The sequence below is a fragment of the Kryptolebias marmoratus genome, linkage group LG11 (genome assembly GCF_001649575.2).
Source record: "Kryptolebias marmoratus isolate JLee-2015 linkage group LG11, ASM164957v2, whole genome shotgun sequence".
NCBI classification, from domain to species: Eukaryota; Metazoa; Chordata; class Actinopteri; order Cyprinodontiformes; family Rivulidae; genus Kryptolebias; species Kryptolebias marmoratus.
This window is the reverse complement of record NC_051440.1, coordinates 24,335,083-24,360,101: the sequence shown is the minus strand read 5'-3', so window position 1 is coordinate 24,360,101 and position 25,019 is coordinate 24,335,083. Positions and strand designations below refer to the sequence as shown.

General features: G+C 39.9%; 1 protein-coding gene across 1 annotated transcript in view; it reads left to right on the top strand.

The window, feature by feature from the left end:
• Positions 1-1,209: 1,209 nt before the first annotated feature.
• znrf1 (zinc and ring finger 1) overlaps positions 1,210-25,019 on the top strand; it is a 41,186-nt gene continuing 17,376 nt past the window's right edge. The window contains exon 1 of the mRNA XM_017428861.3: positions 1,210-2,310. Coding sequence (XP_017284350.1) covers positions 1,914-2,310 — 397 coding nt within the window. The 5' untranslated portion in view covers positions 1,210-1,913. The remainder of the gene's footprint in view (positions 2,311-25,019) is intronic.

Here is a 25,019-nt window from a genome sequence, read left to right as displayed (position 1 = left end):
TAGATAGATAGATCATCTGTATAACAGGATCACCTCTAATATTTGCAATTTCTATTTTTTCAGATTTGTTTCCTGAAGATATGGTAAAATAATTTGGGCAGGTGTGTTGGTACCCTTAAAGAGACTTAATTTTGCATCATATTCATGTTTAAAATTAATTGTTTGACCGTAATTAGTTACAGGAGGGACTTGTGACCTGTCCAGGGTGTCCCCCGCCTCTGGCACAGTGACTCCTGGAGACAGACACCAGCTCCCTGCGACCTGGAAAGGTGAAGAGGGTAACAAGTCCTTCAAGTTTTCCATCAGCCATTCAATCTATTTAAAGGGAACAAACAGCCCCTGGGTACTGAGACCAAGATTATAGACATCCATGCAAAAGGTGAAGACTACAAGATCATCTCCAAGCAGCTTCATGTTCCTCTGACCACAGCTACAAGATTAATGAAAAGTAGAAGGTTCACAAGACTGTAGCCAACCTTCCAGGACGTGGATGCAAGAAGAAATGGGTCGGATGGGAAGGAATCATCTAAAAGTGTTTAAGATGAATCTAAGGTCAAATGCCTCACTTTCTGATCACACCATTTGTCACATTTTGAATCATGGAATGAGACCCAGGAGGCTCCACTGTAAGCAGAAAACCAGGAGTTCACCAAAATGCATGTTGTTGAGCTTTCTGGCTTCAGTTACATCAGTTGTGTTTTTTAATATTGCAGAATGGAACCTATGATTTATCCAAGTCTGTATCATTAATGTTTATTATTAAATAAAATACTGAAGGATATCTGTGAAAAGAACCATGTTTGACTGCTCACTATAGCTGAGTAAAGTTTCTGCACATTTTAATCACTAATTGTTTACTCTCTAATGAAACAGAACAGAGTGGGGGGAGAAAACCTGTTGACTCAACAACAATAATAATTATAACTTTAATTAGATTTTTGTACAAAATAATGAGTTTCTATTTGTTTTTTCCACTCCTTCAGGTACCTGCAGGGTCTCAGCACACCTGCCAGAAATGATCCTTAAATGCTCCCACAGATAATCCAACGGATCCCCCCCCCCCACCAGAAGAATCCAGGCCAATCCCATGCTGAGGAATTAAAGCGGAGTCTTGTCGCTGCGCCGTCTCCTGTCTGCGTTTCTGATCCGAGTTTGCGCATTGAGCGCGCAGATCGTCCGTCCAGGAGCAGCAGCAGCAGAACGGACCGGACCGGACCGGACAGGGGAGAGGCTTCACTCTGACCCCGATCTCCGGGGGAGGGGGGGGGGGAAGGATCGCTGTTCGGAGCCCACCGGAGCGGACAGACAGACAGACGGACGGACGGACAGACGGACGGAGCGAGGCGCGACGACGTCACTTCTCTCCAAGACAGAGCGTCTTTTCCCCGCGTCGGTCAGACAGACAGCAACAGTTGTCACGATGTGTGAGATCAGATGAGCCGCGAGCCGCGCAGGGACCGCTGCGGTGCTGCCGAGCTCCGGACCGGGCGGGATCAGCGCGTGCTGCGATGATCCAGCCGTGTTAAAGCCCACCTGGGACGGACTGCGCGGGGAGCGGTGCGCGCATCTGTTTACCCGCGCGCTGGGATTTCATTCAGCTCCCCTCCGCCCCCCTTCTCCTCCCCCCTCCTGTGTTTAGGTTTTATTTTGTTGTCTGTGAGGTGGGTCCAGACGTCAGGGCTGGCTCGGGTTCCGGCTCATGTTCGGCTCAGCGGGGAAACGGACTGTTGCGTCTGCGGAGAGTCAGAGCTGACGAGCCTGCTGCTGAGACACACGGACAGACAGACAGACAGGACCGAGGGGAGGGGGGGCGACAGCCTGATCTGGGCTCTCTCGACCCTTTGCGGATCGAGCCGAGCCCCCTCCTGTTTCCACCCAGAACCACCCCCCACCCGTCCCCTCTCCCACTTCGGATGGGGGGAAAGCAGAGCACGGCGGGGCGGCCCCGGGGTGCTTTCCCCGGCGTCTCTTCGGATGACAGCGCGGTGCCACCCTCGGCCCACTTCGGCCACTACCGGCCGAGCGGCACCACCATGGGCCTGCGGAGCCGCTCGGTGAGCTCCGTGGCCGGGATTGGCATCGACCACAGTCCCGCCGTGCCCTTCGGGTTCTACACCCCCAGAGGGACGGACTCGGATCGAGCCGGAGGGGGGTCCGGGGGCACCACCGCGGCCCCCCACGGCACCGGCTACCAGGACGGTGGGGGCGGAGGGCATCACACGGACGGGGTGCTGTATCTGGGGTCCCGGGGGTCGCTGGCTGACACCTTGCCCCTGCATATCGCGCCCCGCTGGTTCGGCGCGCACAGCGGTAAGATCTGCTGCACAAACACGCGCTCACACCCAGCTGGCTGCTTCAGCCTGAGGGATTAATCATCACACAAAAACCCCCACAGACTCCAGACACCTACAGACACGGATCCATTTGTTTGGACTCTTTTGTTAAAGAAAGAAAAAAAAACACAATGACCACTGAAATAACCTGAAACTGACTAAAGTAATAATTAGAAAAATATAAAAAATAAAATCAACTAACGGAAATTAGTGCTTATGAATTTTGGTTCAGCAGATTTATAAAAAACAAACAAACTAATGAAACTGGCCTCAACAATAACTTCATATTTTGTGATTTCTGTCAGCCTCGCTGAGACTTCTGCACCTGTCCTCAGGTATTTCGGCCCACTCCAGGTTTGAAGGGTTCCTGCTCCAGATGTTTCAGCCCCTTCCACAGATGTTTAACAGGATTTAGATCAGGGCTCAGAGGTTTGAACCATTCTTGGTGTTTTGGGTCATTATCCTGTTGGAGGACCCATGACCTGCGACTGAGCCCAAGCTTTCTGACCCTGGGCAGCATATTTCACCCCGGAAAGCCTTGGTAGTCTTAAGATTTCACTGCACCCTGAACAGATTCAAGGCAGCCTGTGTCAGAAGCAGCAAAGCAGGACAAGAACATGTTCCCCTGTAGGTTCAGGGTTCTTCTATTTGGTTCTTGTTTGGGTCTGTGGACATAGAGTTGATGGGACTTTTTGCCAAAAGGCTCCAGTTTTGTCTCATTTGTCCAAAAGGACATTCTCCCAGAAGCTTTGTGGCTTGTCAGTGTGCATTTCGACTAATTCCAGTCTCACTTTTTTATAATTTGGTGTCCTCCTCGCCTGTCTTCCATGAAGTCCACTTTGGGTGCACAATCAGTGTCAGATGCACCATCTGACACTCATGACCCTTGACCTTGGAGTTTACCTCTGATCTCTCTTTTGTTACCCTTCATATTATCTGTCTTTTTATTTTGCCATCAGTTTTTCTCTTGTGACCACACCCAGGGAGGTTGGCTACAGTCCTTTGGACCTGAAACCTCTGAATATTAGCTGCAGCAGAAGTCACTAGCTGCTTGGAGATTGTCTTAAAGTCCTTATCTTTAACATATTTATCTGTAATTTCTTTCTAGGCTCCCTTTCTGTGCTCCATGTTCATGATACCAAACAGCAGTTTCATGGTTATTTCAGTGACCTTTATGGGTTTTTCCTTCTCCAACAGAAGAGTATCAGCAAACTTTCCTGCATCTCTTGAAGAACTTCAAATCTAGAGATTTTTTTCTTTGGGTGGCAAAGGTGTGGCATGAGGTTCCATCAGGGGGGGGCGTATATTTTGTTTTACTGAAGTTTTACTTTGACATGAAACAGTACTTAGCTAAGTGTTATTTTTCAGCAACTTCATGTTTTCCTTGGATTCAGTGAAGACTCACATTCACTTGATTGTATTGACACTTTTAAGTTGAGGTCTTAAAACAGTCTCTCCTGGAGATATTTCCAGATTTGTTGGTGTGTAAAACCATTTTAAAATTCAAGAGGATGGTGTGCAAATGTTAAAGCAGGGAGTTAGGATAGACTCTAAGTTCTGTGAAGATGTCCTTGACTTCCAACATTGTGCAAAAATGTAGACAAATAATTTGACTAGCCTGCAAATAGGGTGACATCAGGGCTGGCAAAATCTTTTTTCCAGTGGAGCCTGCATCTTGTTTACCTGCTGGTTCTGCTGAGAGTCACCATTAAAGAGACCTTCAGTCAAAAAGATGTGTCTGCATATACATTAGAAAACATGGCTTTAAAAGGTGCGCTCCATGCTGACTGCCACCATCTGCAGAGGTCAGTCCTTGTTCTGTGAAATGACACTAATAAGCCTGTTGCCAAATCTGGCTGAGTCAATTAGGCCTGCGATTAGAGTGGAAGGAGGGCGGGAGGGATGGAGGAGGGTCATGCAGGGATGGGAGGATAGAGGCTGAGAACTTGTTCCCTCCTGCTAATCGTCAGATTACCTCCTGCCCACAATATGTCTCTGTTTTTGAGTGAACGCACCTGTAACCCACGGGATGGGTAACCTTAGCTGATCTTTTGGTTGTTGGACTTCTGCTGACCCCTCAAAGTTAATGTGGAAAACCAAAAAGAGAAGAAACAAATACAAGAAATGGCATTTTTAAATGAGTTTGCTTCATAAATCAAAAGGCCTAGCATTCATTGAAGGAACACCGAGTTTTAAAATCATCTTATGATGAGAAGGGACGGAGTTTTGGTCAAAATTTGTAAATAACTTCATGCACAATCTCATGCAAGATCTCAGGAGATGTGTTAATGCTCAAAACATGTGTTGAGGACGACTCCCAGCTACTACCACACCAAATATTAGCTCAACATCTGTAAAATTGGCTGAGTTACAGACATTTCTGTGGAGATTAAGGTCAGTTGGCTGTGGCGGCCACTTTGAATCAGGTTGATTCCAAACTTTAATCAGTTAGCTGCACATTTTTTTGATTATTTCTGCAAGTTTCATTAAAATCTATCCAGTGGTTTATGAGATATTTTGCTTACGCTTCAACACATACACACACACAAATTTGGGCAAAAACATTATTATAACTCTTGCCTCTCTGGCAAATGAAGAAACAAGTTAAATATTAGGGTATGCACTTTTTTAGATTACTATCAAACAAGATAAACTTGTTTTAATTACTTGACAAAATAAACCGAATGAGTTAATATTGAAACAAGAAGTTATGGCCACAAAACTGAGAATCTGATATCAACCAGTGGTGCAAGTTGCCCGTAAATTTGCATGTAATCAAGTTATTTAAATCCACATGACTCGGGGTAAACACTCAACTTTTTAACCTCAGAAATCTGGCTTTAACAACATGGCTGCAGCTGTGTTTGTTGCAATCACATCAACTGAAACGCTCAGAATAAAGTGATTGAGGAATATTATGAACAACAGGTTCAGCCAAGTCCCCGGGCTCTCATTACCAAAGTCCTGACCGACTCACAGCAGGACGACAGCAAGTCAGACGTCAACATCTCAGCTGTTTTTACCCTTCCTGCATTGCCTAGCAACTCTCTGATGTGCTTTTATATCAGTGGGGGCAGATAACGAGGCTCGAGGAGGAAGGAGTCAGTGGAAAATTGGAAAAAATTGAGGAAGGTGCATATGTTCAATATTAAAGCTGAACACAGAGGCCTTCAGCAAATATCTGCAGAAAGAAGCTGTGTTAATGGGGAAATTTCTTCTTTGATTTAAAGTTGGACTGCAGCCGAGTTAAGGTTGTTTGATGAGCTGAGATCTCCAGGTTAACCCAAAGACTTCTGAAGATCCTGTAATCCTAAAATAAAATGCAAAAACCATACCTGTTTCACCATCAGCTTATTCAAATGATGGAAGCTGAAGTTCTTGCTGTGGTTTTGTTCCCTGCCTGCCTCCAACCCTCTTTAAAAATAGAAATAAAACAGCCATAAAGGCAAGTAAAACAACAGGAAATTGACATAAAACAAATCCAAGAAGACAGAAAACAGAAAGAGACACAAAAGAGTTAGAAAGAACGAAGAGAGAGATATAAAAAGATGGAAAAGAGCTACAAAAACACACCAAATGACCTGAAATAAACATAATTCAGCTCCAAAAAGGCATAAATTATTATAAATATTATTTAAAAGATACAAATAAATGTGGAAAGTCATAGAAAAAAAGCAACAGTTAGGGAAAATTTAACTAATCAAACCGGTTTTCAACCTAAAACAGCTGCAGAATATCTGCATAACAGGAAAAATTAAACATTAACTAGAGAAAATGTATTTGCTGTATTTACAGAGTGAATGATGGGCGCTGGATGATTTTGCTGGAACTTGAAAAAGAAGCTAAAACTGAGTTGTTAAAGCTGAACACTAGCTAAAATCTGAAAGGAGCCGAACACTGGCTAAAAGTTATCAAAAGCTAAAAGCTAAACGTAGCACAAGGCTAGGTGGAAGTTAAAAGTAGCAGTATAGAAGACACAAATTGTGTTCTTTTACATAAACATCCAAAACAAAATGATCACAACACAAAACAGCAACAAAGAAATGGAATTACAGTGAGTTTATAAAAATGAGGCAACTTAATCTGAAAAGCGACAACTTGCGTACAGAAAGACGTTAAGCTGCCACAAAAATGTATAAAACATCACGAAAATACAGCTTAAAAAGACAAACAAGTAGAAAAACATTTAAAAGTGCCACACTAAGACACAAAAACCCTCAAGGAAATTTTGAATGACTGGAAATTGACATAAAAATATGAAAAGTGATAACAAGCAGCTACAAAAACCCCAATAGATCCATAAACTGATGCAAAATGACCCTAAAAGGGACATAAAATAGCCTCATCAAGGTGCTCTTTTATTACCTCAGTGCTTTCAGCGTTTTACAGTTTGGTTGCAACGAATGATGCTGGGAGGAGCTTTGCATTCAGTGCACTTTAATGGATAAAAACCACAAAAAAAATCCATGATTTTGTTTCTAATTTGATGAAAAAACAATCACCTTTCGTGGCTGCTTTGTTGTGAGGTTGTTGGACTGGTCAGTTTAGTTCAAAAAAGGAAAAGCAGGAGGAAGAAAGGGATGAAATTTGAAGAAAAACTTGTCACCAAAGGAAAATAATTCATCTGTTAGGACATGCAAAATGTATTTAGGTAAAAAGTGAATCATCAGAGGAGGAGAAGGAGGAGGACAGAACTGAACGTGAGAAAAGCTGAAGCTTCAGTCTGGCATCTGTCTTCTTGGTTTCTGTGCCGTAATTGGTTACGAGATACAATCTGATGTAGGCCGCGCTCAGTAAAATGTCACGCCGTTAATGCTTTAATGAAGGATCTGATGCAAGTTTTACCACTTATCATCCATCTACACGTCAAATGCTTGTTGCTGAATGGGATTTTTGAGGGTGTGTGGGTTTTTTTTCTGGAAGCTTGGCTGCAGCTGAGCTGTGTCACACAATCCTGGGTCCTCGCTGGTTTCACTGAGGTGGCTCAACGGAACGCCTGCTGCAAACAGCTCCAGAGGGAATACACTTGTCATCTGTCCAAAAAAAAGCGCAGAGCTTCACATCGTCACTGCCAGGGGGTTTAAAACTGTCTGCACTATGAGGAATAATGAATTCTAAACATTTTCAGGTTTTCTTTCTGCATCATCCTGCCCCGCTGGTCAAGTCTTCCTGACTGCCTGCCAGCAAAGGTGGAAAGTGAAAATGTTTTTGCTTGTGTATGTTTGTCTCTAGATCCTGCAAAAATATTTAACATATTTCCATATTTCAGAGATTGCAATATCACATGTGATTGACATAATGTTATTTTAGAGGTTCAACCAAAACTGCTGCAGCTTCTTAATTTGTCAACACAAGGTGATCTTCATCCAAACCTCTGGCAGGCGAGGCAGCAGGTGCTTCACATTCCTTGAAGGAATGCTAGGCCTTTAATTAACAAAGTTACAGTATGAGCAGCACTGAGGTCACTATTTGCTTTGCTTAAAAACTTCAGGAAAAGGATCTTTGAGATATCATGATTTTAATATAAATTTAACTGCTCTGAATTCTTCTTACGAATCCAGATGTCTGTCTCTGAGACGTTTGGTATCTCCCTGATCGAAAAGCTTCATTTCCACTCCCTAAAGCTGTTACATGTTGTTATAGTACATTATCTCCTTCTTACAGCAGTTTAGCTAGCATTTCTTCCTTTAACAGATGCTTAGACCTGATCAAATTCTTAGTATTTCAGCGTAAACCTTGTCAGCTCTGAACTTAGTTCTGCAGAACCACTGAAGCAAATTTCCCCTTAGGAGGGATGCACCTACATGCACAGAATGTTTTATTCTTCTCGCTGCTGTAGACCAAATCCTTTTGGTTTTTAAATAAAGTGTCTGTTAATCAGGCAGGCTACAGGTGCCTCCTCTCTGTTTGCCCTTGAAGTGTTTGTGAAGGAGACGCTAAAAGGAAAAATGGGAGGGAGAAAAAATTTCAAATCTTCTTCACGAGGGAGAACGGCGTGTCAACACAATGATCGGTGGTAATGCAGAGGTGTGTGAGTGTGTGTCTGCGTGCTGATCAGACTCTTTTCAGATGTTAAAAGATGCGAGTTAATGTTAATCACGACTCAAACCACCGAGAGCACTGCGGTTGCATTTGTACTCTGGTTGCATGCCTTGCCTCGAGATTGCATCCTTTAATACACATTTAAAGACACACACGTTCAGAAAGCTGCAGCGGGGAAATGTCCTCTTCCTCCCACCCGTCGATGCAGGTGGAGGTCAAACACTCCCGAACAGGATGCATTAAATGCCTCCTGCTTCAATCTTGGATTTCAGCAGATTAGAGGATTTTTGAATCATTCATTCACAGTTTTACAACAACTTCTCTCCACTTTAACTTTGCTGTTTTGGCTGATGAAATGTGTGAACAAGATGTCTCACGCAGGGAGGAACCACAGGCTGCAGATGATGTCAGGTTTTCACTAGAATGACCCTAAGAAAGCAGAAATAACAGAAGAAACCTATTCTACCACTTGCATGTAACCATATTTTTAAAGCAAAAATATTATTAATATTATTATTAATGAGAAAAACTGATTGCAGATTAGTTTCCTTTGTCACACACTAGTAAAAATGGAAAATTTGGGGTTTCTTTTTACTTTCTGTACGTGTGAAATTCAGCTCATTTCATAATTTTATTTGATGATTAATCACATAAACATTAAACTATCAATATGTTTAAGATTGACAAGAAGAGAATCACTTCAATGAATCAAATTATAATATAGTATTTAACTTGTTTATAAGATGTCAGTCATGTATTTTAATATTCCAGATTCTTTTGGAGGCATGCAAACTATGAAATCAAACATAAAAAAGTTACCCTAAACTATATCAAATGGTGCTGTTTGAAATAGTTTACTGTAGTAGTTTTCCAAATATATTAATATATAACTAATATATCTAAACAAAGTGCTTTTATCTGCATTTTTACTCAACAATTATGGGAGTAAATACATACCATTACATCAAAGTTGCTGGATTTTTCCATATCAGACGGCGCTTCCATAGACGCCTCCATTGTTGACCTATTTCTGCTGTTTCTGTATGTAAACAAAGACACGTGGTTGCTGGCATCTGGCCACAAATTTTTAATGTGAGAAACAAATGAACCACCGAAATGAGAAAAAGGGTTGAGCGGATTTTGTTTTATGGATTTTGTTTTTCCTGGTTTTCCTGACATCGCATTGCATGAGTAATTTTAAGGGAGCCCCTCTTCCTGCCAATAAATGCTACTCTTAAAAAGCTTTTTATTCTAAACTGATCAGTCAGATGGACACAAACACTCCAGTACAATTAAATAATGGACTTCACAGATCAGCTCAGTGCTTTAACAATCATTTAAACTTTACTGTATATCTATCAGTCAGTCAGTCGTTCCTCAGTCCGAGGGCCTTCCTTCGTCCTCCTGATGTTTTATCGACACAATCTGTCAATACGGCATCAGTGCTTAATCAATACAACATTTACGCTCCTTTTCTGACCAACACGTTTAATCCCCGCCGACCTTGGCTGAGAATTCCCCAGCGGCACCTCACAAGTGCGAAAGCATTTTTAACGCTTAATTACATTGATAGTTTGAGCAGAAAAAGGCCCGAAAACAATAACAACAGAACCGGCTCGGTGCTGCTGGAGGCCCTTTCTTCACAAATATCTCAGCTTCTGTCACCGGATCCATTTGTCACGTCGATGGGGTCAATTTAAGAACCCGCTTTTCAGCTGAACAATAGTTTTAAGCAGCTGAGCTGAATTGTTCCATTGTTGGAACAAAGTCAGATTTTCAGATTAGTCAGGGCTCTTTTGTTAAATTTTAACCGAACACGTGGAACATTAAAATGTACTCTTTGTGTTGCTCTCAGCCACTGTGTCACTTTTAAAAATAGCTGTTTTCTTGGCTAATTGGGGGAAATGTGACAAAAAGAACAAAATGTTGACAAAACCTGATTCAACACAGATTATTCTTACTGTTATCTGAGATTTTGAGTCTTTGTGTTCCTTAATTAAAAGTCATGAGGTATAGTAGTGGTGAAAATATCCCGTTCCAAAACAGGACACCCCTCCTGGAAACTCATATTTCATCAAATTTCAACAAATTATCTAACTTCTTACAAACATCAGCACTCAGTTGTGATAATAACACCAAACATTAGAATAGCATCAAACTAGACATCATATTATTGGTTGTTAAGACTATAAATTACTTTTAACTGAGAAAATCCTTACATTTTCCTTACATATTACATGAAAACTATATAAAGAGTTGTATAATTAATATTAAACAATATTTTAAATGCAAATATAAAACAAGAAAATTGTATATTTTTGTCCCAGAGGCTGGTGGATAAATAAATACAGGAATGTAACAAAAACTCACAGCCTCCTCCCTCACAGTCACTCACCTTTCTGGGATACGAAGCAATTACTCAGGAACACCATCACTTCCTCCCTCCCCCTCGTGTCATGAGCCGATGTGTGATGCTTTTGTTCTCAGATTACGAACACAGAAGCAAATCCTTCACCTTGACACGCAGGTGCTTTTTAATTTAAATGTAAATAGTGAAGTGGTGTTGCTCGCCTGGAAGATTAGTCCAGCTTAATATTCATCATTAATAGAGAAGAAGAACATACTTAAGTTTGTTTTCAGCCTTGTAGTCAGAATGATAAAGATATGTAGCTCATGAGACAAGTTCATGGGTTTACAAAAAGATTTATGTTTTATTTTCATTATGTAAGCTGCGATATCTTCTAAAAGCACAATGCATGTTTTTAGGTTTAGCTGTGCATTTCTGCTAAACCCAATGATGCTGCAGCCTCCATCACTGCCTCAACACTGATAATAAATTAACAGACACAAACAAATATTAGTCCCATCTACTGCAAGTAAGAAAATAAAGAACCACCTTATTTTTTATCATTGGAGCAATCAATAAAACTCACAACCTGTGACGAAGAACCTAAATGTTTTTTGGGAAATGATTTGTGTGAAAAACATTAAGATTCTCAGTCATTAAGTTGTGAAGCTGAAACAGAGACAATCTTTGTAGAAATAGTTTATTATCGCCCACAGCTCAAAACCGAGTTGATTGATTGTGTGTTTGTTTGTCTGTAGTGTTAGCAAAATATCTCATGAACCAGGGGACTGATTTTAATAAAACTCTCAGAAAGTAATCATTGGATGTACATCTACAACTAATTAACTTCTGCAGTCACACAAGATGGCCACTACAGCTAATCAACATTAGTCAACACAAAGATGCTTATAACCCGGACAGTTTTACCGATATTCAGCTCAAATGTGGTGTGGCACGAACAGCATGACGTCGTTTACATGGTTTAACTAAAACAGCTATAACTCAATTCCTTCTCGGCATAATTTAGTCTAAAATGCTGACATGAAAGGCAGCGGGTGATATGCATTCCTTTGCAGAATACTAGATCTTTAATGTTGCTTATTGTGTTTGTCTTATAAGACCTGCAGTCATATGCTGGCTCCAATATTCTGCACTTTGTTTTTGAAACTCCTGCCATAAATAAAACCTTGACTAATTAGACTTATAGGTCTTAATATGCTCCATATATTCTTTTCTGAGAAAATGTGTGGTTGGAACATATTAAACTCTTGAAATATTTCAAAATTCTTTGTGTTTCTTTCAGTTTTTGGTTGTAGACGTACAGAACATTTACAGTACAGAACAGGGTGCAGCTTGAGTCCTGTTTAGACATTTCTTCCTCATCAGGTTTAGGATTTGGAGGAATGACCGGAGTCGCCCAACCATATCCAGATTATTGACAGGACTGCTGGCGTCCATGCTCCGACAGAAATATAGAGACTAAATAAGTGAGGTGCTGCTTTAAGCACAGAAACCGGTGCAGATCCTCCCACACGTACTTGCAGCAGTGCACACAAACAAATACAAACACCCCCTTCTGATGTGCAGCATACGTGGGATACACACAAATACACAATCAGTGAGACTGCCATCCATGCAGCGGGGTGTTGTGGTTGGATAATACAGCCAAGGAACGCGGGGATGGAGGAACATCTGTGCTGCTGAACTGTCTGGTAGAGAGAATATAGGTCAGAGCTGCAATTTATTTCTGTTTCCTCCGCCTCACACACTCCCCACATCTCTCGTGGTCTCGTTCCTCCCCGTTAACTCAGAGCAGTGCACGCTCAGGAGGCGTGCAAGGACACACAGACAGACACACAGGCCCTGCAAGGGCAGAATAAGATGACGGAGAGCGAAGGAGAGACTGCGCGGCGACGCTTGGAGATAGATCTGTGTTGCTGTGACAACCAGATAGCTGCTTATTGCTGCTGGTTCTCCAGACGTGAACACAGACATAAACACCCTCCTTCACCTTTGCAAATGTCACCTTATCCTTACTACTGCCTCCCTAAATGATAACATGTACACACAAAACACATAAACACAACTTAACAATGAATAATGACCTCAGACAGACAATAATACAAAAATTTAACACCCTCAGACAATGTAAAATGTTACAAAAATATCATAAATGGACAAACATTTTCAAAGAGGCAAACATTTCCCACAGACACAACAAAATGACAAGAAAAAGACAACAATAAGGTGAGAAAAAGAGACTAAAAATCCAAAAAGTGTCAATAAGGCTGCATGATATGAGAAAAACATTCAATATTATGCTTGAATATTTGCGGTGATGATATCAGTTGCAATAATGTTTTGTCGTTATGCTGTTCTCAGCATTCTCAGTATGCCAGCTGTATCTTAGAGCATTTAGAGGATTTGATTCCCAAACTTAGCTTTTTTCTGTGCAGTTTATATCTGCAGTTATTAGAATCCTTTGTGATGCTGATATTGCAGAAACTGATAAATATTTGATACATCGTGCAGCCTTACCACGCAGTGACACAAAAAACAACAGACACAAAAAATAACTGTTATAAAAACATCTCAAAGACCGAAAACTGAACGATAAAAACACACAAAAGGCAGAAAAACATGAGAAATTAAAAAACAATGACCAAAGGTAACGTAGAACAGTCTGGTTGGCTTTAATACATATAAAACAAGATAAAAAAGAACAAAAATGAATATAAAGAAATATAAAATACTGAATGAGGCTAAAAACACACAACAATTACAAAAAAACAAAAAAAGGAAACCAAAGAACCTCAAACAAACCAACTGGTTCTGAAGAGATGGAAAAGATCTCAAATGTAAACATTAAACTATAACTGTAAGATTTATTTACTGATTACAGAACAGCAGGACTATTTACATTTTTATTTTACATATCTAAAAGTTTTTTTGTGCATCTTAGTTTTGGTTTTTGAGACGTTTGATTCACATTTTATAAAGTTTTAGATGCCAGTTCAGTTTGCAGAATGTGGTGCAGAAACAGGTTTAATTACCTCATAAAATACTTAATTTATTTCAGTTTTTAAAATGTGCTTTTTTGTAACTAAATCTTAACAAATCATGCTATTAATTCATATAATGGATTTTGGCTCGTTAATTGGCTTTTTAATTAGTGTAATGACTCACAATAATTTAAACAATTAATAAATAATAAAGATGTTGGTTTCATTTGGTCTGAACACAGGATGCACAAGAGCTTTGTTTAAAATTTTGCCATTTACTTTTTAAAGTCAACTCTATCTATTAGCAAAATATCTCATGAATAAATAGATTGATTTTAATGAAACTTTCAGGAAATATTCTGTGGATGAACATCTACAACTGATTGCCTTTTAGAGTCAACCCAATTCAACATGGACATCACAGCTATAAAACAAAAATGTCTAAAATTCATTCAATTTTACAGATGTTGAGCTAAAATTTGATCTGGCGGTCGTTGTAGCTCCATCATTTCTCTGCAAGAGATGATCTTAATCTAAAACTCTGTCATGAAAGGCGGAGGGAGATATTCATTCTAAATTTTGTTGTATTGTTTTTAACAGTACGATGACAATGAAAGGCACTTTGATGTTTTTTTTAAAGAAATCTTTTGCCTTTAATTGAAATTGTTAAGTTATATTCAAAACAGTGCAATTCAATGGTGGTAATGAAGTGAAACTAGTTTTGTCATTTGAATGGGGATTTTTAAATTAGTTTACACATTTTAAAGAATAAACACAAGTGAACCAGCAGGATAAAAATAACAGATTACTGGCTGTTGGAGCCTTCGTGACACGTTACTCATGCAGCAGCTCTTCCTTATTTAAACGGTGATGAGGGACGAGCATAGCGTGGGACTGTCGCTGTTTGAAGAGAGTTCCCATCATGTGTTGTTTACAGATTCCTGTCAAACCTACTATGGTCTCAGAGGAGATGGACTCGGAGGGGTTGATTGAGCATTCAGGGACTCTGTTCTGAGAAAACATCCTAATTTAACCTCTGCTGATGCTGGATTGTGAACATCCATCTTCAGGCTGCTTTTCTGTTTCCTTTGCATATTTATACTTTTTTCTCTTTCCTCGCTTTCGTCTGAGGTCAACGTAGTTCCCCGTGTGAGAAACAAAACATGTTTTTCTTGTTTCTGTCTCTCCACATCCCCAGAATCCATCCTCTCCTCCACGTTTCCATCCCTCTCTTTCTCTCGTTCTGTCCTGTTCCCATGGAAACTGCTGGTCTTTCCGGAAAGGTACGGAGAGTTTGCTGGCGATAGTTGCGTTAGTTGTAAGTTGTGATGTAATCGAGTCTTCGGTTTCCAGGGTTGCCGTTTATGGTCATGACAGTGGCAGCCTGCTCACTGTGAGGCAAACAAAGGTAGGAATGCTGTCATCTCAGTCCGTGACTGTCTGCAGTTTCTCTACGTGTTCAGAGGAACGGAAAAGGAGGCGACGGAATAAATGTGACAACGTCCTGAAAGTGAAGCAAAATTAAACCAGTTTTCATGAACTCATAATGATGAAAACTTAACCAAGAGCTGAGGAGCTGAAAGGTCTTACATTAGCTTTTTATAGGACAAGAATATCAGGTTAAATTTTTATTACTTCTCAAAAACTGTGACTGTTGTAAATCCTCTTTTTTCTACCTGCTCAAATTACATACGGAGTCCCTCAAGGGTCAGTTCTTGGCCCACTGAGGCCATATTTTCCGTCCTAGTGTTTCCGTCTTTGCCTTCAGTTATAAGTCACAAGAGGTAGTTCGCCTACAAAAGGCCAATAAGTTGACTTTTGTTGACTTCCTTTTTCTTAAACGGACAAAGGATTTTTGTGTTCCAGTGTGCCAGTTTGGGTTGTTATGGTTGCCCTTGAATAAAATAGATGCATCTTATTATCGTCTGCAACAAAAAGAGAGAAAACAGTAATGTGTTCTACATCTGGTGAAGTATGTTGTTGTCAGAGTAGTTTCTCACTGTGGTGGGACTAATGGCGTCTTCAAAATGTCTCATAACATTTGAAGGGACTCTCAGTTTCCTCACAGGTTGCTTGAAAGTCTTCACCGACATCTCAAATCCATCTCAAACCCATCTCAAACCCATCTCTTTAGTTTCAGTAACTTTTAGATTGCTACAGCTTGATTTTTTATTTATTTTTAGGACTGAAAACATTTGAGACTTCAGCCCCAAATGTTCAAGCCACATCAGTGATAAATAATAATTATTAAATAACTGGTTCAATTCTGCCCGTCTGCATTTCAAAAGAAAAAAGTGAGGTGAGTACGATGTGTGTGGACGTGGTGAAAGAAATAATACATAAAAGAATAGGACGCAGTTTTACATCAAAATAAGCTGTGATTTTAAAAAAATTGGTTGATCAAAATACAGTCGCACAGCTTGTTGCTGACTTGATTGCAAACACTCTGAATTCAGTTAGACTGCAGTGGAATGTGCTTTTTTTTCCACAATTTTCAGGTCATTTTGAGCCACCAACTAATCTCAAACAGTCGCAGCTCAGTGAGATCCTACCTTAAACAAACTCATATTTCTATAGTTAGCTGCACGCTAGTTTGTCTGTGTGGGATTCTTCCTTCTGGTCATAATGATTAACTTGTTTTGTTATTAGAAAAATGATTGCAATAATCTGCAGTATTTCTCATGAATGCATCCACTATGACTTCATTCTAACTCGCCATTGTTTACCTCTCCTGTAGAGATTTGAGGAAACAATAACTTGCGTGCAGTTGGATATTTTATATGTCATTACGGGACAGAGGCCTTTCTTTGTGTGGCCGGCCGGCTCTGCGAGCGTGACAAGCAGCGTGACTGGAGTTGCGCTCACACTTTCCGTCTGTAGTATTAATGGTGTCTTCCCTCTGGTTCTCTGTGATGTGTCTGCCTGACACCGCCTGCCTGGAGTGTCTCTGTGTGTTAAATCTGTGCCTTCAGTCTGCCACACCACACAGCTAAACCCCCGGAGTGGCTTTGTTGTGCCTCAGTCCTCAGCCTGTCTGCTAGAGCTAAATCTTAGCATGACTGTGTGTTCATGTGTGTGTGTCTGCAGCTGAATCAGTTACCAACTTTCCTGACACAGAGTCATAAAGCTCCAGTGTCCTCGCTTCCTGAATTAGAGCAGAATTTGACAAAAGCATCTTGAGCTCGCGGAGCCAATTGTGTCCTCAGCTGACATCGACCCGACTGACTTGGCTGTAAGACTTTCTTTCTCCGTTCCACAATAAGGAATTATTTATTCATGAATTTTAAAGGATTAGGACGTTAGGTAATGTGGGTTGTGTATCTCAGGCAAAGAGATAGGAGTTTATTTTCACATTTCACAGATAAAAAGTGCAAGTCATTTAATCAAGAAAGAACATTTATAGTAAATGTTAGTATTTGCACTCTTTTTTATTAGGCTCAGTCTTTCAGTCTGCTCAGACCTGAATCACTTTTAGAGAAAATATGAAAAAAGATTTTCATGAAACCAAAGAAAAAAGCAGAAATAAGAAGCTTCTTGTTTGGATTAACTTTTCTTTTCCTTTTGCTAAAGTTTTCTTCCCTTTCTGCTCTTGTGACACAGACTCTATTTTTTATTTTTGCCATCATCTCAGATCAGACTAAGATTCATGAATTTTTTTTCTTAAAATTTGACTCATTGATGGTGGCCTTTGTTTGCCAAGTTATTAAACTTGCTGTGTCTCTGTATGCAAACCTGCTCCTTACAGTAAAGTTCTCATCTTGCAGCATCTGTTCCTGTTGTCTTTCTTAACGTGACATTCAAGTACCTCTGTGGGCTCTCCAGGACTGTTATTTTTATTTTTCCCCCTTAGTAAACCAGAGATCAGAATAAATATTCTTTGTGAAGCAAGGAGAAGCAAAATTATCTCCTTTACTCTTTATAATATTTCTTTTTTGGTTGGTAGAAATATAGAAGAGAATTCTGAATGGCCCTGTCTGACTCAGGGATAAGGGCCAAAGGGTCTGCAGGAACAAGGGCTTGACCTTTTTAAAAACTTTAAATGACTGTCTAGTTTTCCTGTTGAAGAGTTAATGAAAGGCTAGAAAGATGTAGCATCAAAATGAAAATGAGAAAGATTAAAATGGCACTGAAAAATCATTGGATTTTCAAAACAATAACGAAGAAACAAAATGCACAAAAGCATAAGCAAATAATAACAAAGACATGTGGAATCCCAGTAAACGACACAACAAAGCAGACAGAAATGCAAAATCAACACAAAAAGACACAATATGGAAACAAAAAAAACTATAAATAGTCACAAATGAATTAGATTTGTCTCAATAAGATCCTTGAACTGATTCTGTGTTCTTTAATTTTGTTTTCTTGGTTTATCTTCTCCTTGGTTTACTTTGTAAGAAGTCTGGCTTTGTAGTTCTGATTTAATTTACTGCCACACAGTTCCAGCTAGTAAACTTTTATTTTATCTTCCACAGTGTGTGTTTGTGTGTGTGTGTAGTTTTTTGTCTTTGTCCCTTGTCAGATCCTTGTTGTCCACACTGTGTGATTCTGTTGTCCCTGCGCTGCATATATTCAGTTCTGCAGTGAAACCAGAGTTTGGATCAGCCTGCCGTCCTGTTCTCTGCACTCTGCCTGTAGCTGGGTCCTCCACCTTCACACAACCACCTTCATGACAGCAAATCACTACACATAGTGACTGCAGACAACTGCAAAATCAAACAAAACTACCACAGAATAACATGAAATACAAAAGGAATACAGATATGAGAAGCAACACAACCAAAAAAGACTAAAAGCTAAATGAACCAGGCTGCTTTAAACTATGTGGCTGTTCTGAGGCCTGTGGTTTTTCTCATAAATAAGATGCTTAAAAAGTAATTTTATTAATGTGTGTTTCAGGTTTGTAGCTCATAAGCTTTTAATCTTATTAATAAATAAAAAACAGATGCGTTTTCAGTGACTGAGCCCAAACAAACCTTGAGCAGCTCCAGATCTTTGAGTTGTTCTGTTGGGAGCTGTGAATTTTTAATGCAAAATGAGAATCCCCACCAGGACGAGTCGCTGAAATGCTTCCGAGTACTTTGGTAAAATGTTCTTCTTTTAGTGTTTACATTATTTTTTATTTAGCGTATTGACTGTTTACAGTAAAACAACATCCTAATGGCTTGGACAGAGCTCACACTCAGGAGCTGGACTGAAAAATGCCTGAATGGCCGAGTTGTCATTCTCTCACTGTTCTGAAATGTTTGTTAGGTGGTCTGATGGGAGCTTGGTGACGTCACAGCTGTTTTATAAGAAGAATAAATCAAATGGTAGATAGTGTTCCTGCCTCCTTCTGCATCTAATCCGTCTCATTTTCTTCACTTTATTTCTCCACTTTGATCTGCCCTTTGTGTCCTCCAGACTCCCCCTCTCCATCATATCTCACTACTCATGTCTCCTCTCAGCGGCTTGTTTCCCTCTCCGACCTGTAAGGTAGCGTCACTTCCTCTGTTTAGTCTTTATTTTTGCTCTTTTCTTTCTGTTTGTCTCTTTTTCATCATTTCCCCTTTGACCTCTCCATATTCTCTGCTTTACTGTCCCCTTCTATCCCTCTCACTCTGTCTTATCCTCCTCCTCTTCCTCTTCAGCTCCATAAAGTCGACGGATGGATGATTCATCTCTGCCCCTAGACTGGTGTGATCCTCATTTTATTGCACACTTAAATAGGACTCCCCATTCCTCCTCTGTTGTCTGCTTGTCTGTCCTCCGCAGCTATTGACAGTTATCAAGCAAAGCGTCCAGCGTTAACGCAGATAACAGCCAGAACTGGTCATGATAACGAGTCCTCATCTGCTCGTTCATTATTGTTCTGCAGATACTTCCTGTTTGGACTGAATACAGTCAGAAGTAAACGGCTTTATTGATTGGATCTTGGAGAGTTGTTTGTGTGGCACCAAAGCACCTGGCTCCTCTCTGGACTATCTGTCTGGTCACCTTTCTGTGAACATTATTCATTATTATGGGATGGGTTTATAATCACACTGCCGGCTGCAGTACTGTTATGTATCTCAGACGCTGCTCATTAGAGTCTTTATGAAATACTTGTTGTTCCATATGACTGATTATACCAAATAATCAGACCATATAAGTACTTTAATTTCTCTAAATGGATTTATTGACTGCTTGATATGCAAATAAAACATCAACGTGGCCACTAACCTGAATAATTATTCTTCTGTAAAACTAAAAATTTAACAAAATTTGATTCTTGGCTGGGCGTTAGCTGAAACTGTTTCTCAAAAGAGTACTTTCTGCTAAGTAAATAAATACAACATAAATCACTATGTATAAATTAAAACAGTAAGTAACCTTTTATGACTGACTGAAAAAGGCCAATAACTGATTCTTCCACGTATTTCTCTATTTTACAGTTATTTTTTGGCAAATTATGCACAGTATTAGGCGTAATGCTGAGAGGCGACACTTTTCGTTGGTTGTGAGTCATCCTCCTCTCACTGAGCTGCATCTTTATTTGTTTATTGTGAAAATAAACTGTGAGAGCACAAATATAACAGACAGGTTGAGAAAGAACAGGAGGGGTTTAAAGTACAGTAAATATCACTGTAAAAATCACTTTGATTTGCATGAGCACCAAAAAACAAAAAAGATCAGAATATTCTTTAAGGAACATGTTTTCAGATACAAGATAATTCCATAATTAAGGTAGCATCTCACTGAGCTGCAACTGTTGGAGACTAGTTGGAGATTTAAAATTAAGGGGAAAATGGGGAACCTTTCAGCTGCGGTCTCTTTGAGTTTTAAATGTTTGCAACCAAGTGACCAGTGAACCGTTTTGTTCAGCCAGATTTTGAAAATCACAGCTTTTTTTATGTTCATTGCCTGCAAAACTGTATTCTTGGCCACGCACATTATTTCATGCCCACCTATGTCCCCATCATACCTGCTTTGGTCCATTTTTTACCCACCTTGGCAAGTTCATAATTTAATCTACTGGAGAACACTTTTGAAATGGAAATATGCAGATTCAAAGCGGTTTTGAAATAATTATGATTTATTTAATGTGATTTATAGTCTCGGATGTTTTCTCCCATTCTGGTGTCAAAGTTCAGCTTGTGCGCGTTCGGCGAGTTGGAGACGCCCGTAACAAAATTTTGATGAGTTCAAGATGCCTGCAACGACTCTGCAACTATTTTGAGAGACATTTTGTTGCACAAACTTTTTGAACACGTTTAAAATTAAGACAGCAAGACTGCAAGTCTCTGTGTTTCATGAAAACCCTAAGAGAGGTTTAGAGACACTTTGGAGACTCCCTCCTTAAAGCTATTTACCAACTAGTTGCCAACGGTTACAGTCCAGTGAGATACTGGTTTTAATCTTCTTTTTTTTTACTGTAATAGTGAAGGAATTGTAATGCTGACTTGTTGAAACCACTGAGTTGTCAAACTCCTCCATTTTTGACCCACAAAATATCCATGAGCCTCGATTATCTATGGCTGAAGTAAAGAAGCTTTACTAAGAAACTAATTAAACAAAATAAACATGGTAAAAAAATACACTACTACCAATTATTTTTGGTGTTTCTTGACCTACAGAAGGATTCTGACAGCAGCTTTGAGAAACAGTGTTTTTATTCAGAAGTGGCCCAAACGGGAGCAGTTTGTGGAGATAATTCTCACTCAGTACTGTTTTATCAGGTGCTTTTTCTCCTGCTGACAGAGCGTTTACAGTCTTCAGATATTCAGTGGTGGCCGGTGGGTATCTGGGAGCTCCATCAGGGTCTCAGGCAGCTCAGGGTTGATGAAATATGCATCAGCCAAAGATTGAGTTGGGTGACCTCGTCTGTGCAGAGGTTTGATGAGAGCAGGTCTGCGTGGCTTCATTCGGCAGCCCCTTGGCTCGGAGTGTGTGACGGCTCAATTTGTCTTCTTTCTCTGTTGTTGCTGCATTGTCATGCAAAGTGTGCATAAATTTTATTAATGTTTGTACGATTTACCCTCCACACACAGGTAGGCGGGAGTTTCAAGACTGTCTCCATTCTTTCTGCCAGCGTGCATTATATTTGTGTCTTGCTGAGATTTGATAACTAATGTGCTTGTAAAAAATATAAAAAATATATTTTCATAGCTACAGGCAATGCAGCTGTTTACACAGTGCTTGACCTTTCAGCGGTGGGTGATAAAAATGTCTGGATTGTCCTTGATGTGATTTCTGTGACAGCAGTAAATGTTTAATAACAAAAACATACATGTTTGCTAATGATTGCAGGCCTATTTTGAGTTGATTAAATTTATCTCTTATTGTTTATTGAGAACAGAAAAGAACAGGTTTCTTCTTTTTGTTTGGCATTATTATTGCTTTGTTGCTATCCTTATTTGAAATGCAACTTAGCATGAATCTGATGTTGGGGGGAAAAAAATCCAAGAACAAAAAAACAAAGTTCTGCCAGAATAAAGATATTTACCTGCTACTTAAAGAACCAATCAAATATCACATGCATCAGTAACTGCAGACATTTGGAACCCGAGCTGTGTTAAAAAATGATAAAGATGAATGCACTAATAAAATTTGTTTGTGGCACACATCCACAAGCCAGAAAATAACAATATTCATGTTCGGCACAATATGGTAATGCAGATTCAGCAGGTATTTTAGTCTCGTCTTCACACTTAAAGCTTATTAAGCTTTTTCCATCCTGTTATAAAGAGTTGTCTGGAGTTTCATATGACTAAGCGGGTTGATCATGTGACCTTCCTGACAGAAACTGTTGCCTCTCTGGCAGCAAACCTCCAGCTGTGGGAGAATCCGGTGTGGAAACCCAGCAACACATTTTACATTCGGGTCGTTATGAAGCTTTGATCCCGGCGCTCGCTGAAGGCTGATTATTCTCACAGCAAAGGGCTGCTTTTCTCCACAACTTTGATTCACTGCTTTTCATCACCGATTCGAGACACACCTGACAGGAAAACACAACAATCAGCTCAGTTCCAGTGCTTCATTTTAACATGGAGATTTATACAACAGCTGCAGTCAGTACAAAAACACAAGCTGGGATTCTTAATTTTGACTTTTCAAAGGTGAAAAGCGTTAATGTTTTTGCCTGTGTTTGTGTGTGCCGGACAGATTTTAATGAAACTTTCAGAAAGTAATTATTGAGCTGATATCTACAAACTTCCGGAGTCAACTTGATTCGAGATGCTAATCACGCAGCTAATTGAACTTAGCCAACACAAAAATGACCAAACCTCAGAGACATTAAGGGGTATTGAGCTGAAACTTGGTCTGGTAGTAGCTGAGAGTCATTCAAAACACTTACTCCAAGCACTAACAGATCACATGAAAATGCACAAGATTGTGTATTGACCAAAACAGCTACAGCTTCATCATTTCTCAACATAAGGTTGTGGCGGGCGACATGCATTCCTTCAGAGAGTGCTAGGCCAGCTTGTTCTCATAAGGCTGCAGTGTGACATTAGGTGAAGTCACCTGGAGTCCACAGTGATGAGAAGTCATTTAAAAATAAAAGTCTGACATAAAGTAAATCCTCTGAGCGTGCAGTCCAGGATCACGGGCCAAACGTGGGCCTGTGCACGCTCACAATACACACACTCACAGGAACATTCCCACATAAGCAGCAGTATAATTAATTTAGGATCCAGTCCTGTGATTTATTTTTGTCCCTAGCTGACCTTCTGTGCTCCTCGAATATGAAACGTCCTGGAGTATTTGTGGCGCCTGGCTCTGGGCTGGAGGCAGAATCTCAGCATTATTCCTGCTGGACTGTGTATCATCATAACCCTTCATTTCTGCTAAAAACCATCTCATCGGCTCTCGGCTCACCATCCCTCTGCTCCTCATTTTTACTCTTTCTGCTCGTCCCTTTGGAGCTTCTGAAAATAGCAGCCAGGGGAAAAGTGGGTCAGCTGCCATGTAATGGTGAATGTAGTGAATTCCTCTGGGTTTGGAACCGAGCAATTTGCAAAACTGTTGTACCTTTAATGTCTTAAAGGGCTGCTTTTCAAGAAAATCTGCAGTTTTACCTGCTGACTTATGATTTATGTAATTGGTTTGCCTAAATAAGTTTCCATAGACAACAACACAGGGGCTGCGGTGGCTCGGCGACGAGTGCCGCAGTTTGTAACCCTGAGGTTGCAGGGTCGATTCCAGGTTGCATCAGGAAGGGCATATGGTGTAAAATACTTCAAATCTTACATGTAAGTTGTGGTGATCTCTGATAGAAGGGAGCAGCTGAATCATAAAAAATAACAGCATGTATATACATTACGTCTTATTTTTTAAATCTCCAATTTGATTGTTGCTTTACTGTCCGTGTTTTTGACTTGTAGTTAAAAGGTAAATCGTTTTTCTTTTGTTGTTTTCTCAGAAAACCTTGGATTTCACGTGAAATCATAAGATCATTAACAAGTGCATCTCATTAGTACTTTTCAGCAAATAATCAATGTTTGCTTAATGTCCAATAAAGACTCATGACTCAAGACTTATGACTATGTTGGCCTGATGTAAGTATTTGCAGAAAAATGCTAAAATTTTAACTCAAAAGTTTGTTGTCTTGTTGTTTTTTTTTCTTCTTTAAAGAATAAAATTGAGGATGTTAAATTTTTTCTTACCATCACATGAAAATCTTTCATTTCAGTCACTATAAGATTGAGTCATTGTCACCAGATACTATTAGTCATTAACAGTTGTTTTTGGAGCCAACGCTGCCTGTGTGTTAGCAAAATATCTCATGAACTGTTAGACAAATCGGAACATTCGATTAACGTTTGAAGCCAACCCAATTCAAGATGTCTGCCTCAGCCTGATGAATTAAAAAAAGACAGAAAATGTGTATAACTCTGCCAATTTCACAGATACTGAGCTCAAATCTGGTGTGGTAGTAACTGAGAGTCGTCTGAGCACCTAATGTTACTTTCAAGCTTTGACCAACTTTTCTCCACATAAGATGATCTTAGTCCTAAATTATGTCATGAAAAGCTTTGGGCAATGAAATGAAAGAAATTAAACCAAATGAGTTAATTTAAAATGACTGATTTTATTGACACAAACACTAATTTTAGTAAACCACCCCTCTGATACTTGCTGAGTCGCCTCAGTTCTGATGCTGTTTTTATCGGTTCTTTTCTTCATCAGAGAAGTCCTGTTAGTTTTGTGCTGTGTACAGACTCGCCTTGTGTGGTCGAATCTAATTGTCTGTTATGTGTTTAACTAATATAGTTTGGCCAAATGGGTCCCATCTAAACAGCAGGAGGAGGCTGCTGCTGAAATGACTTCAAT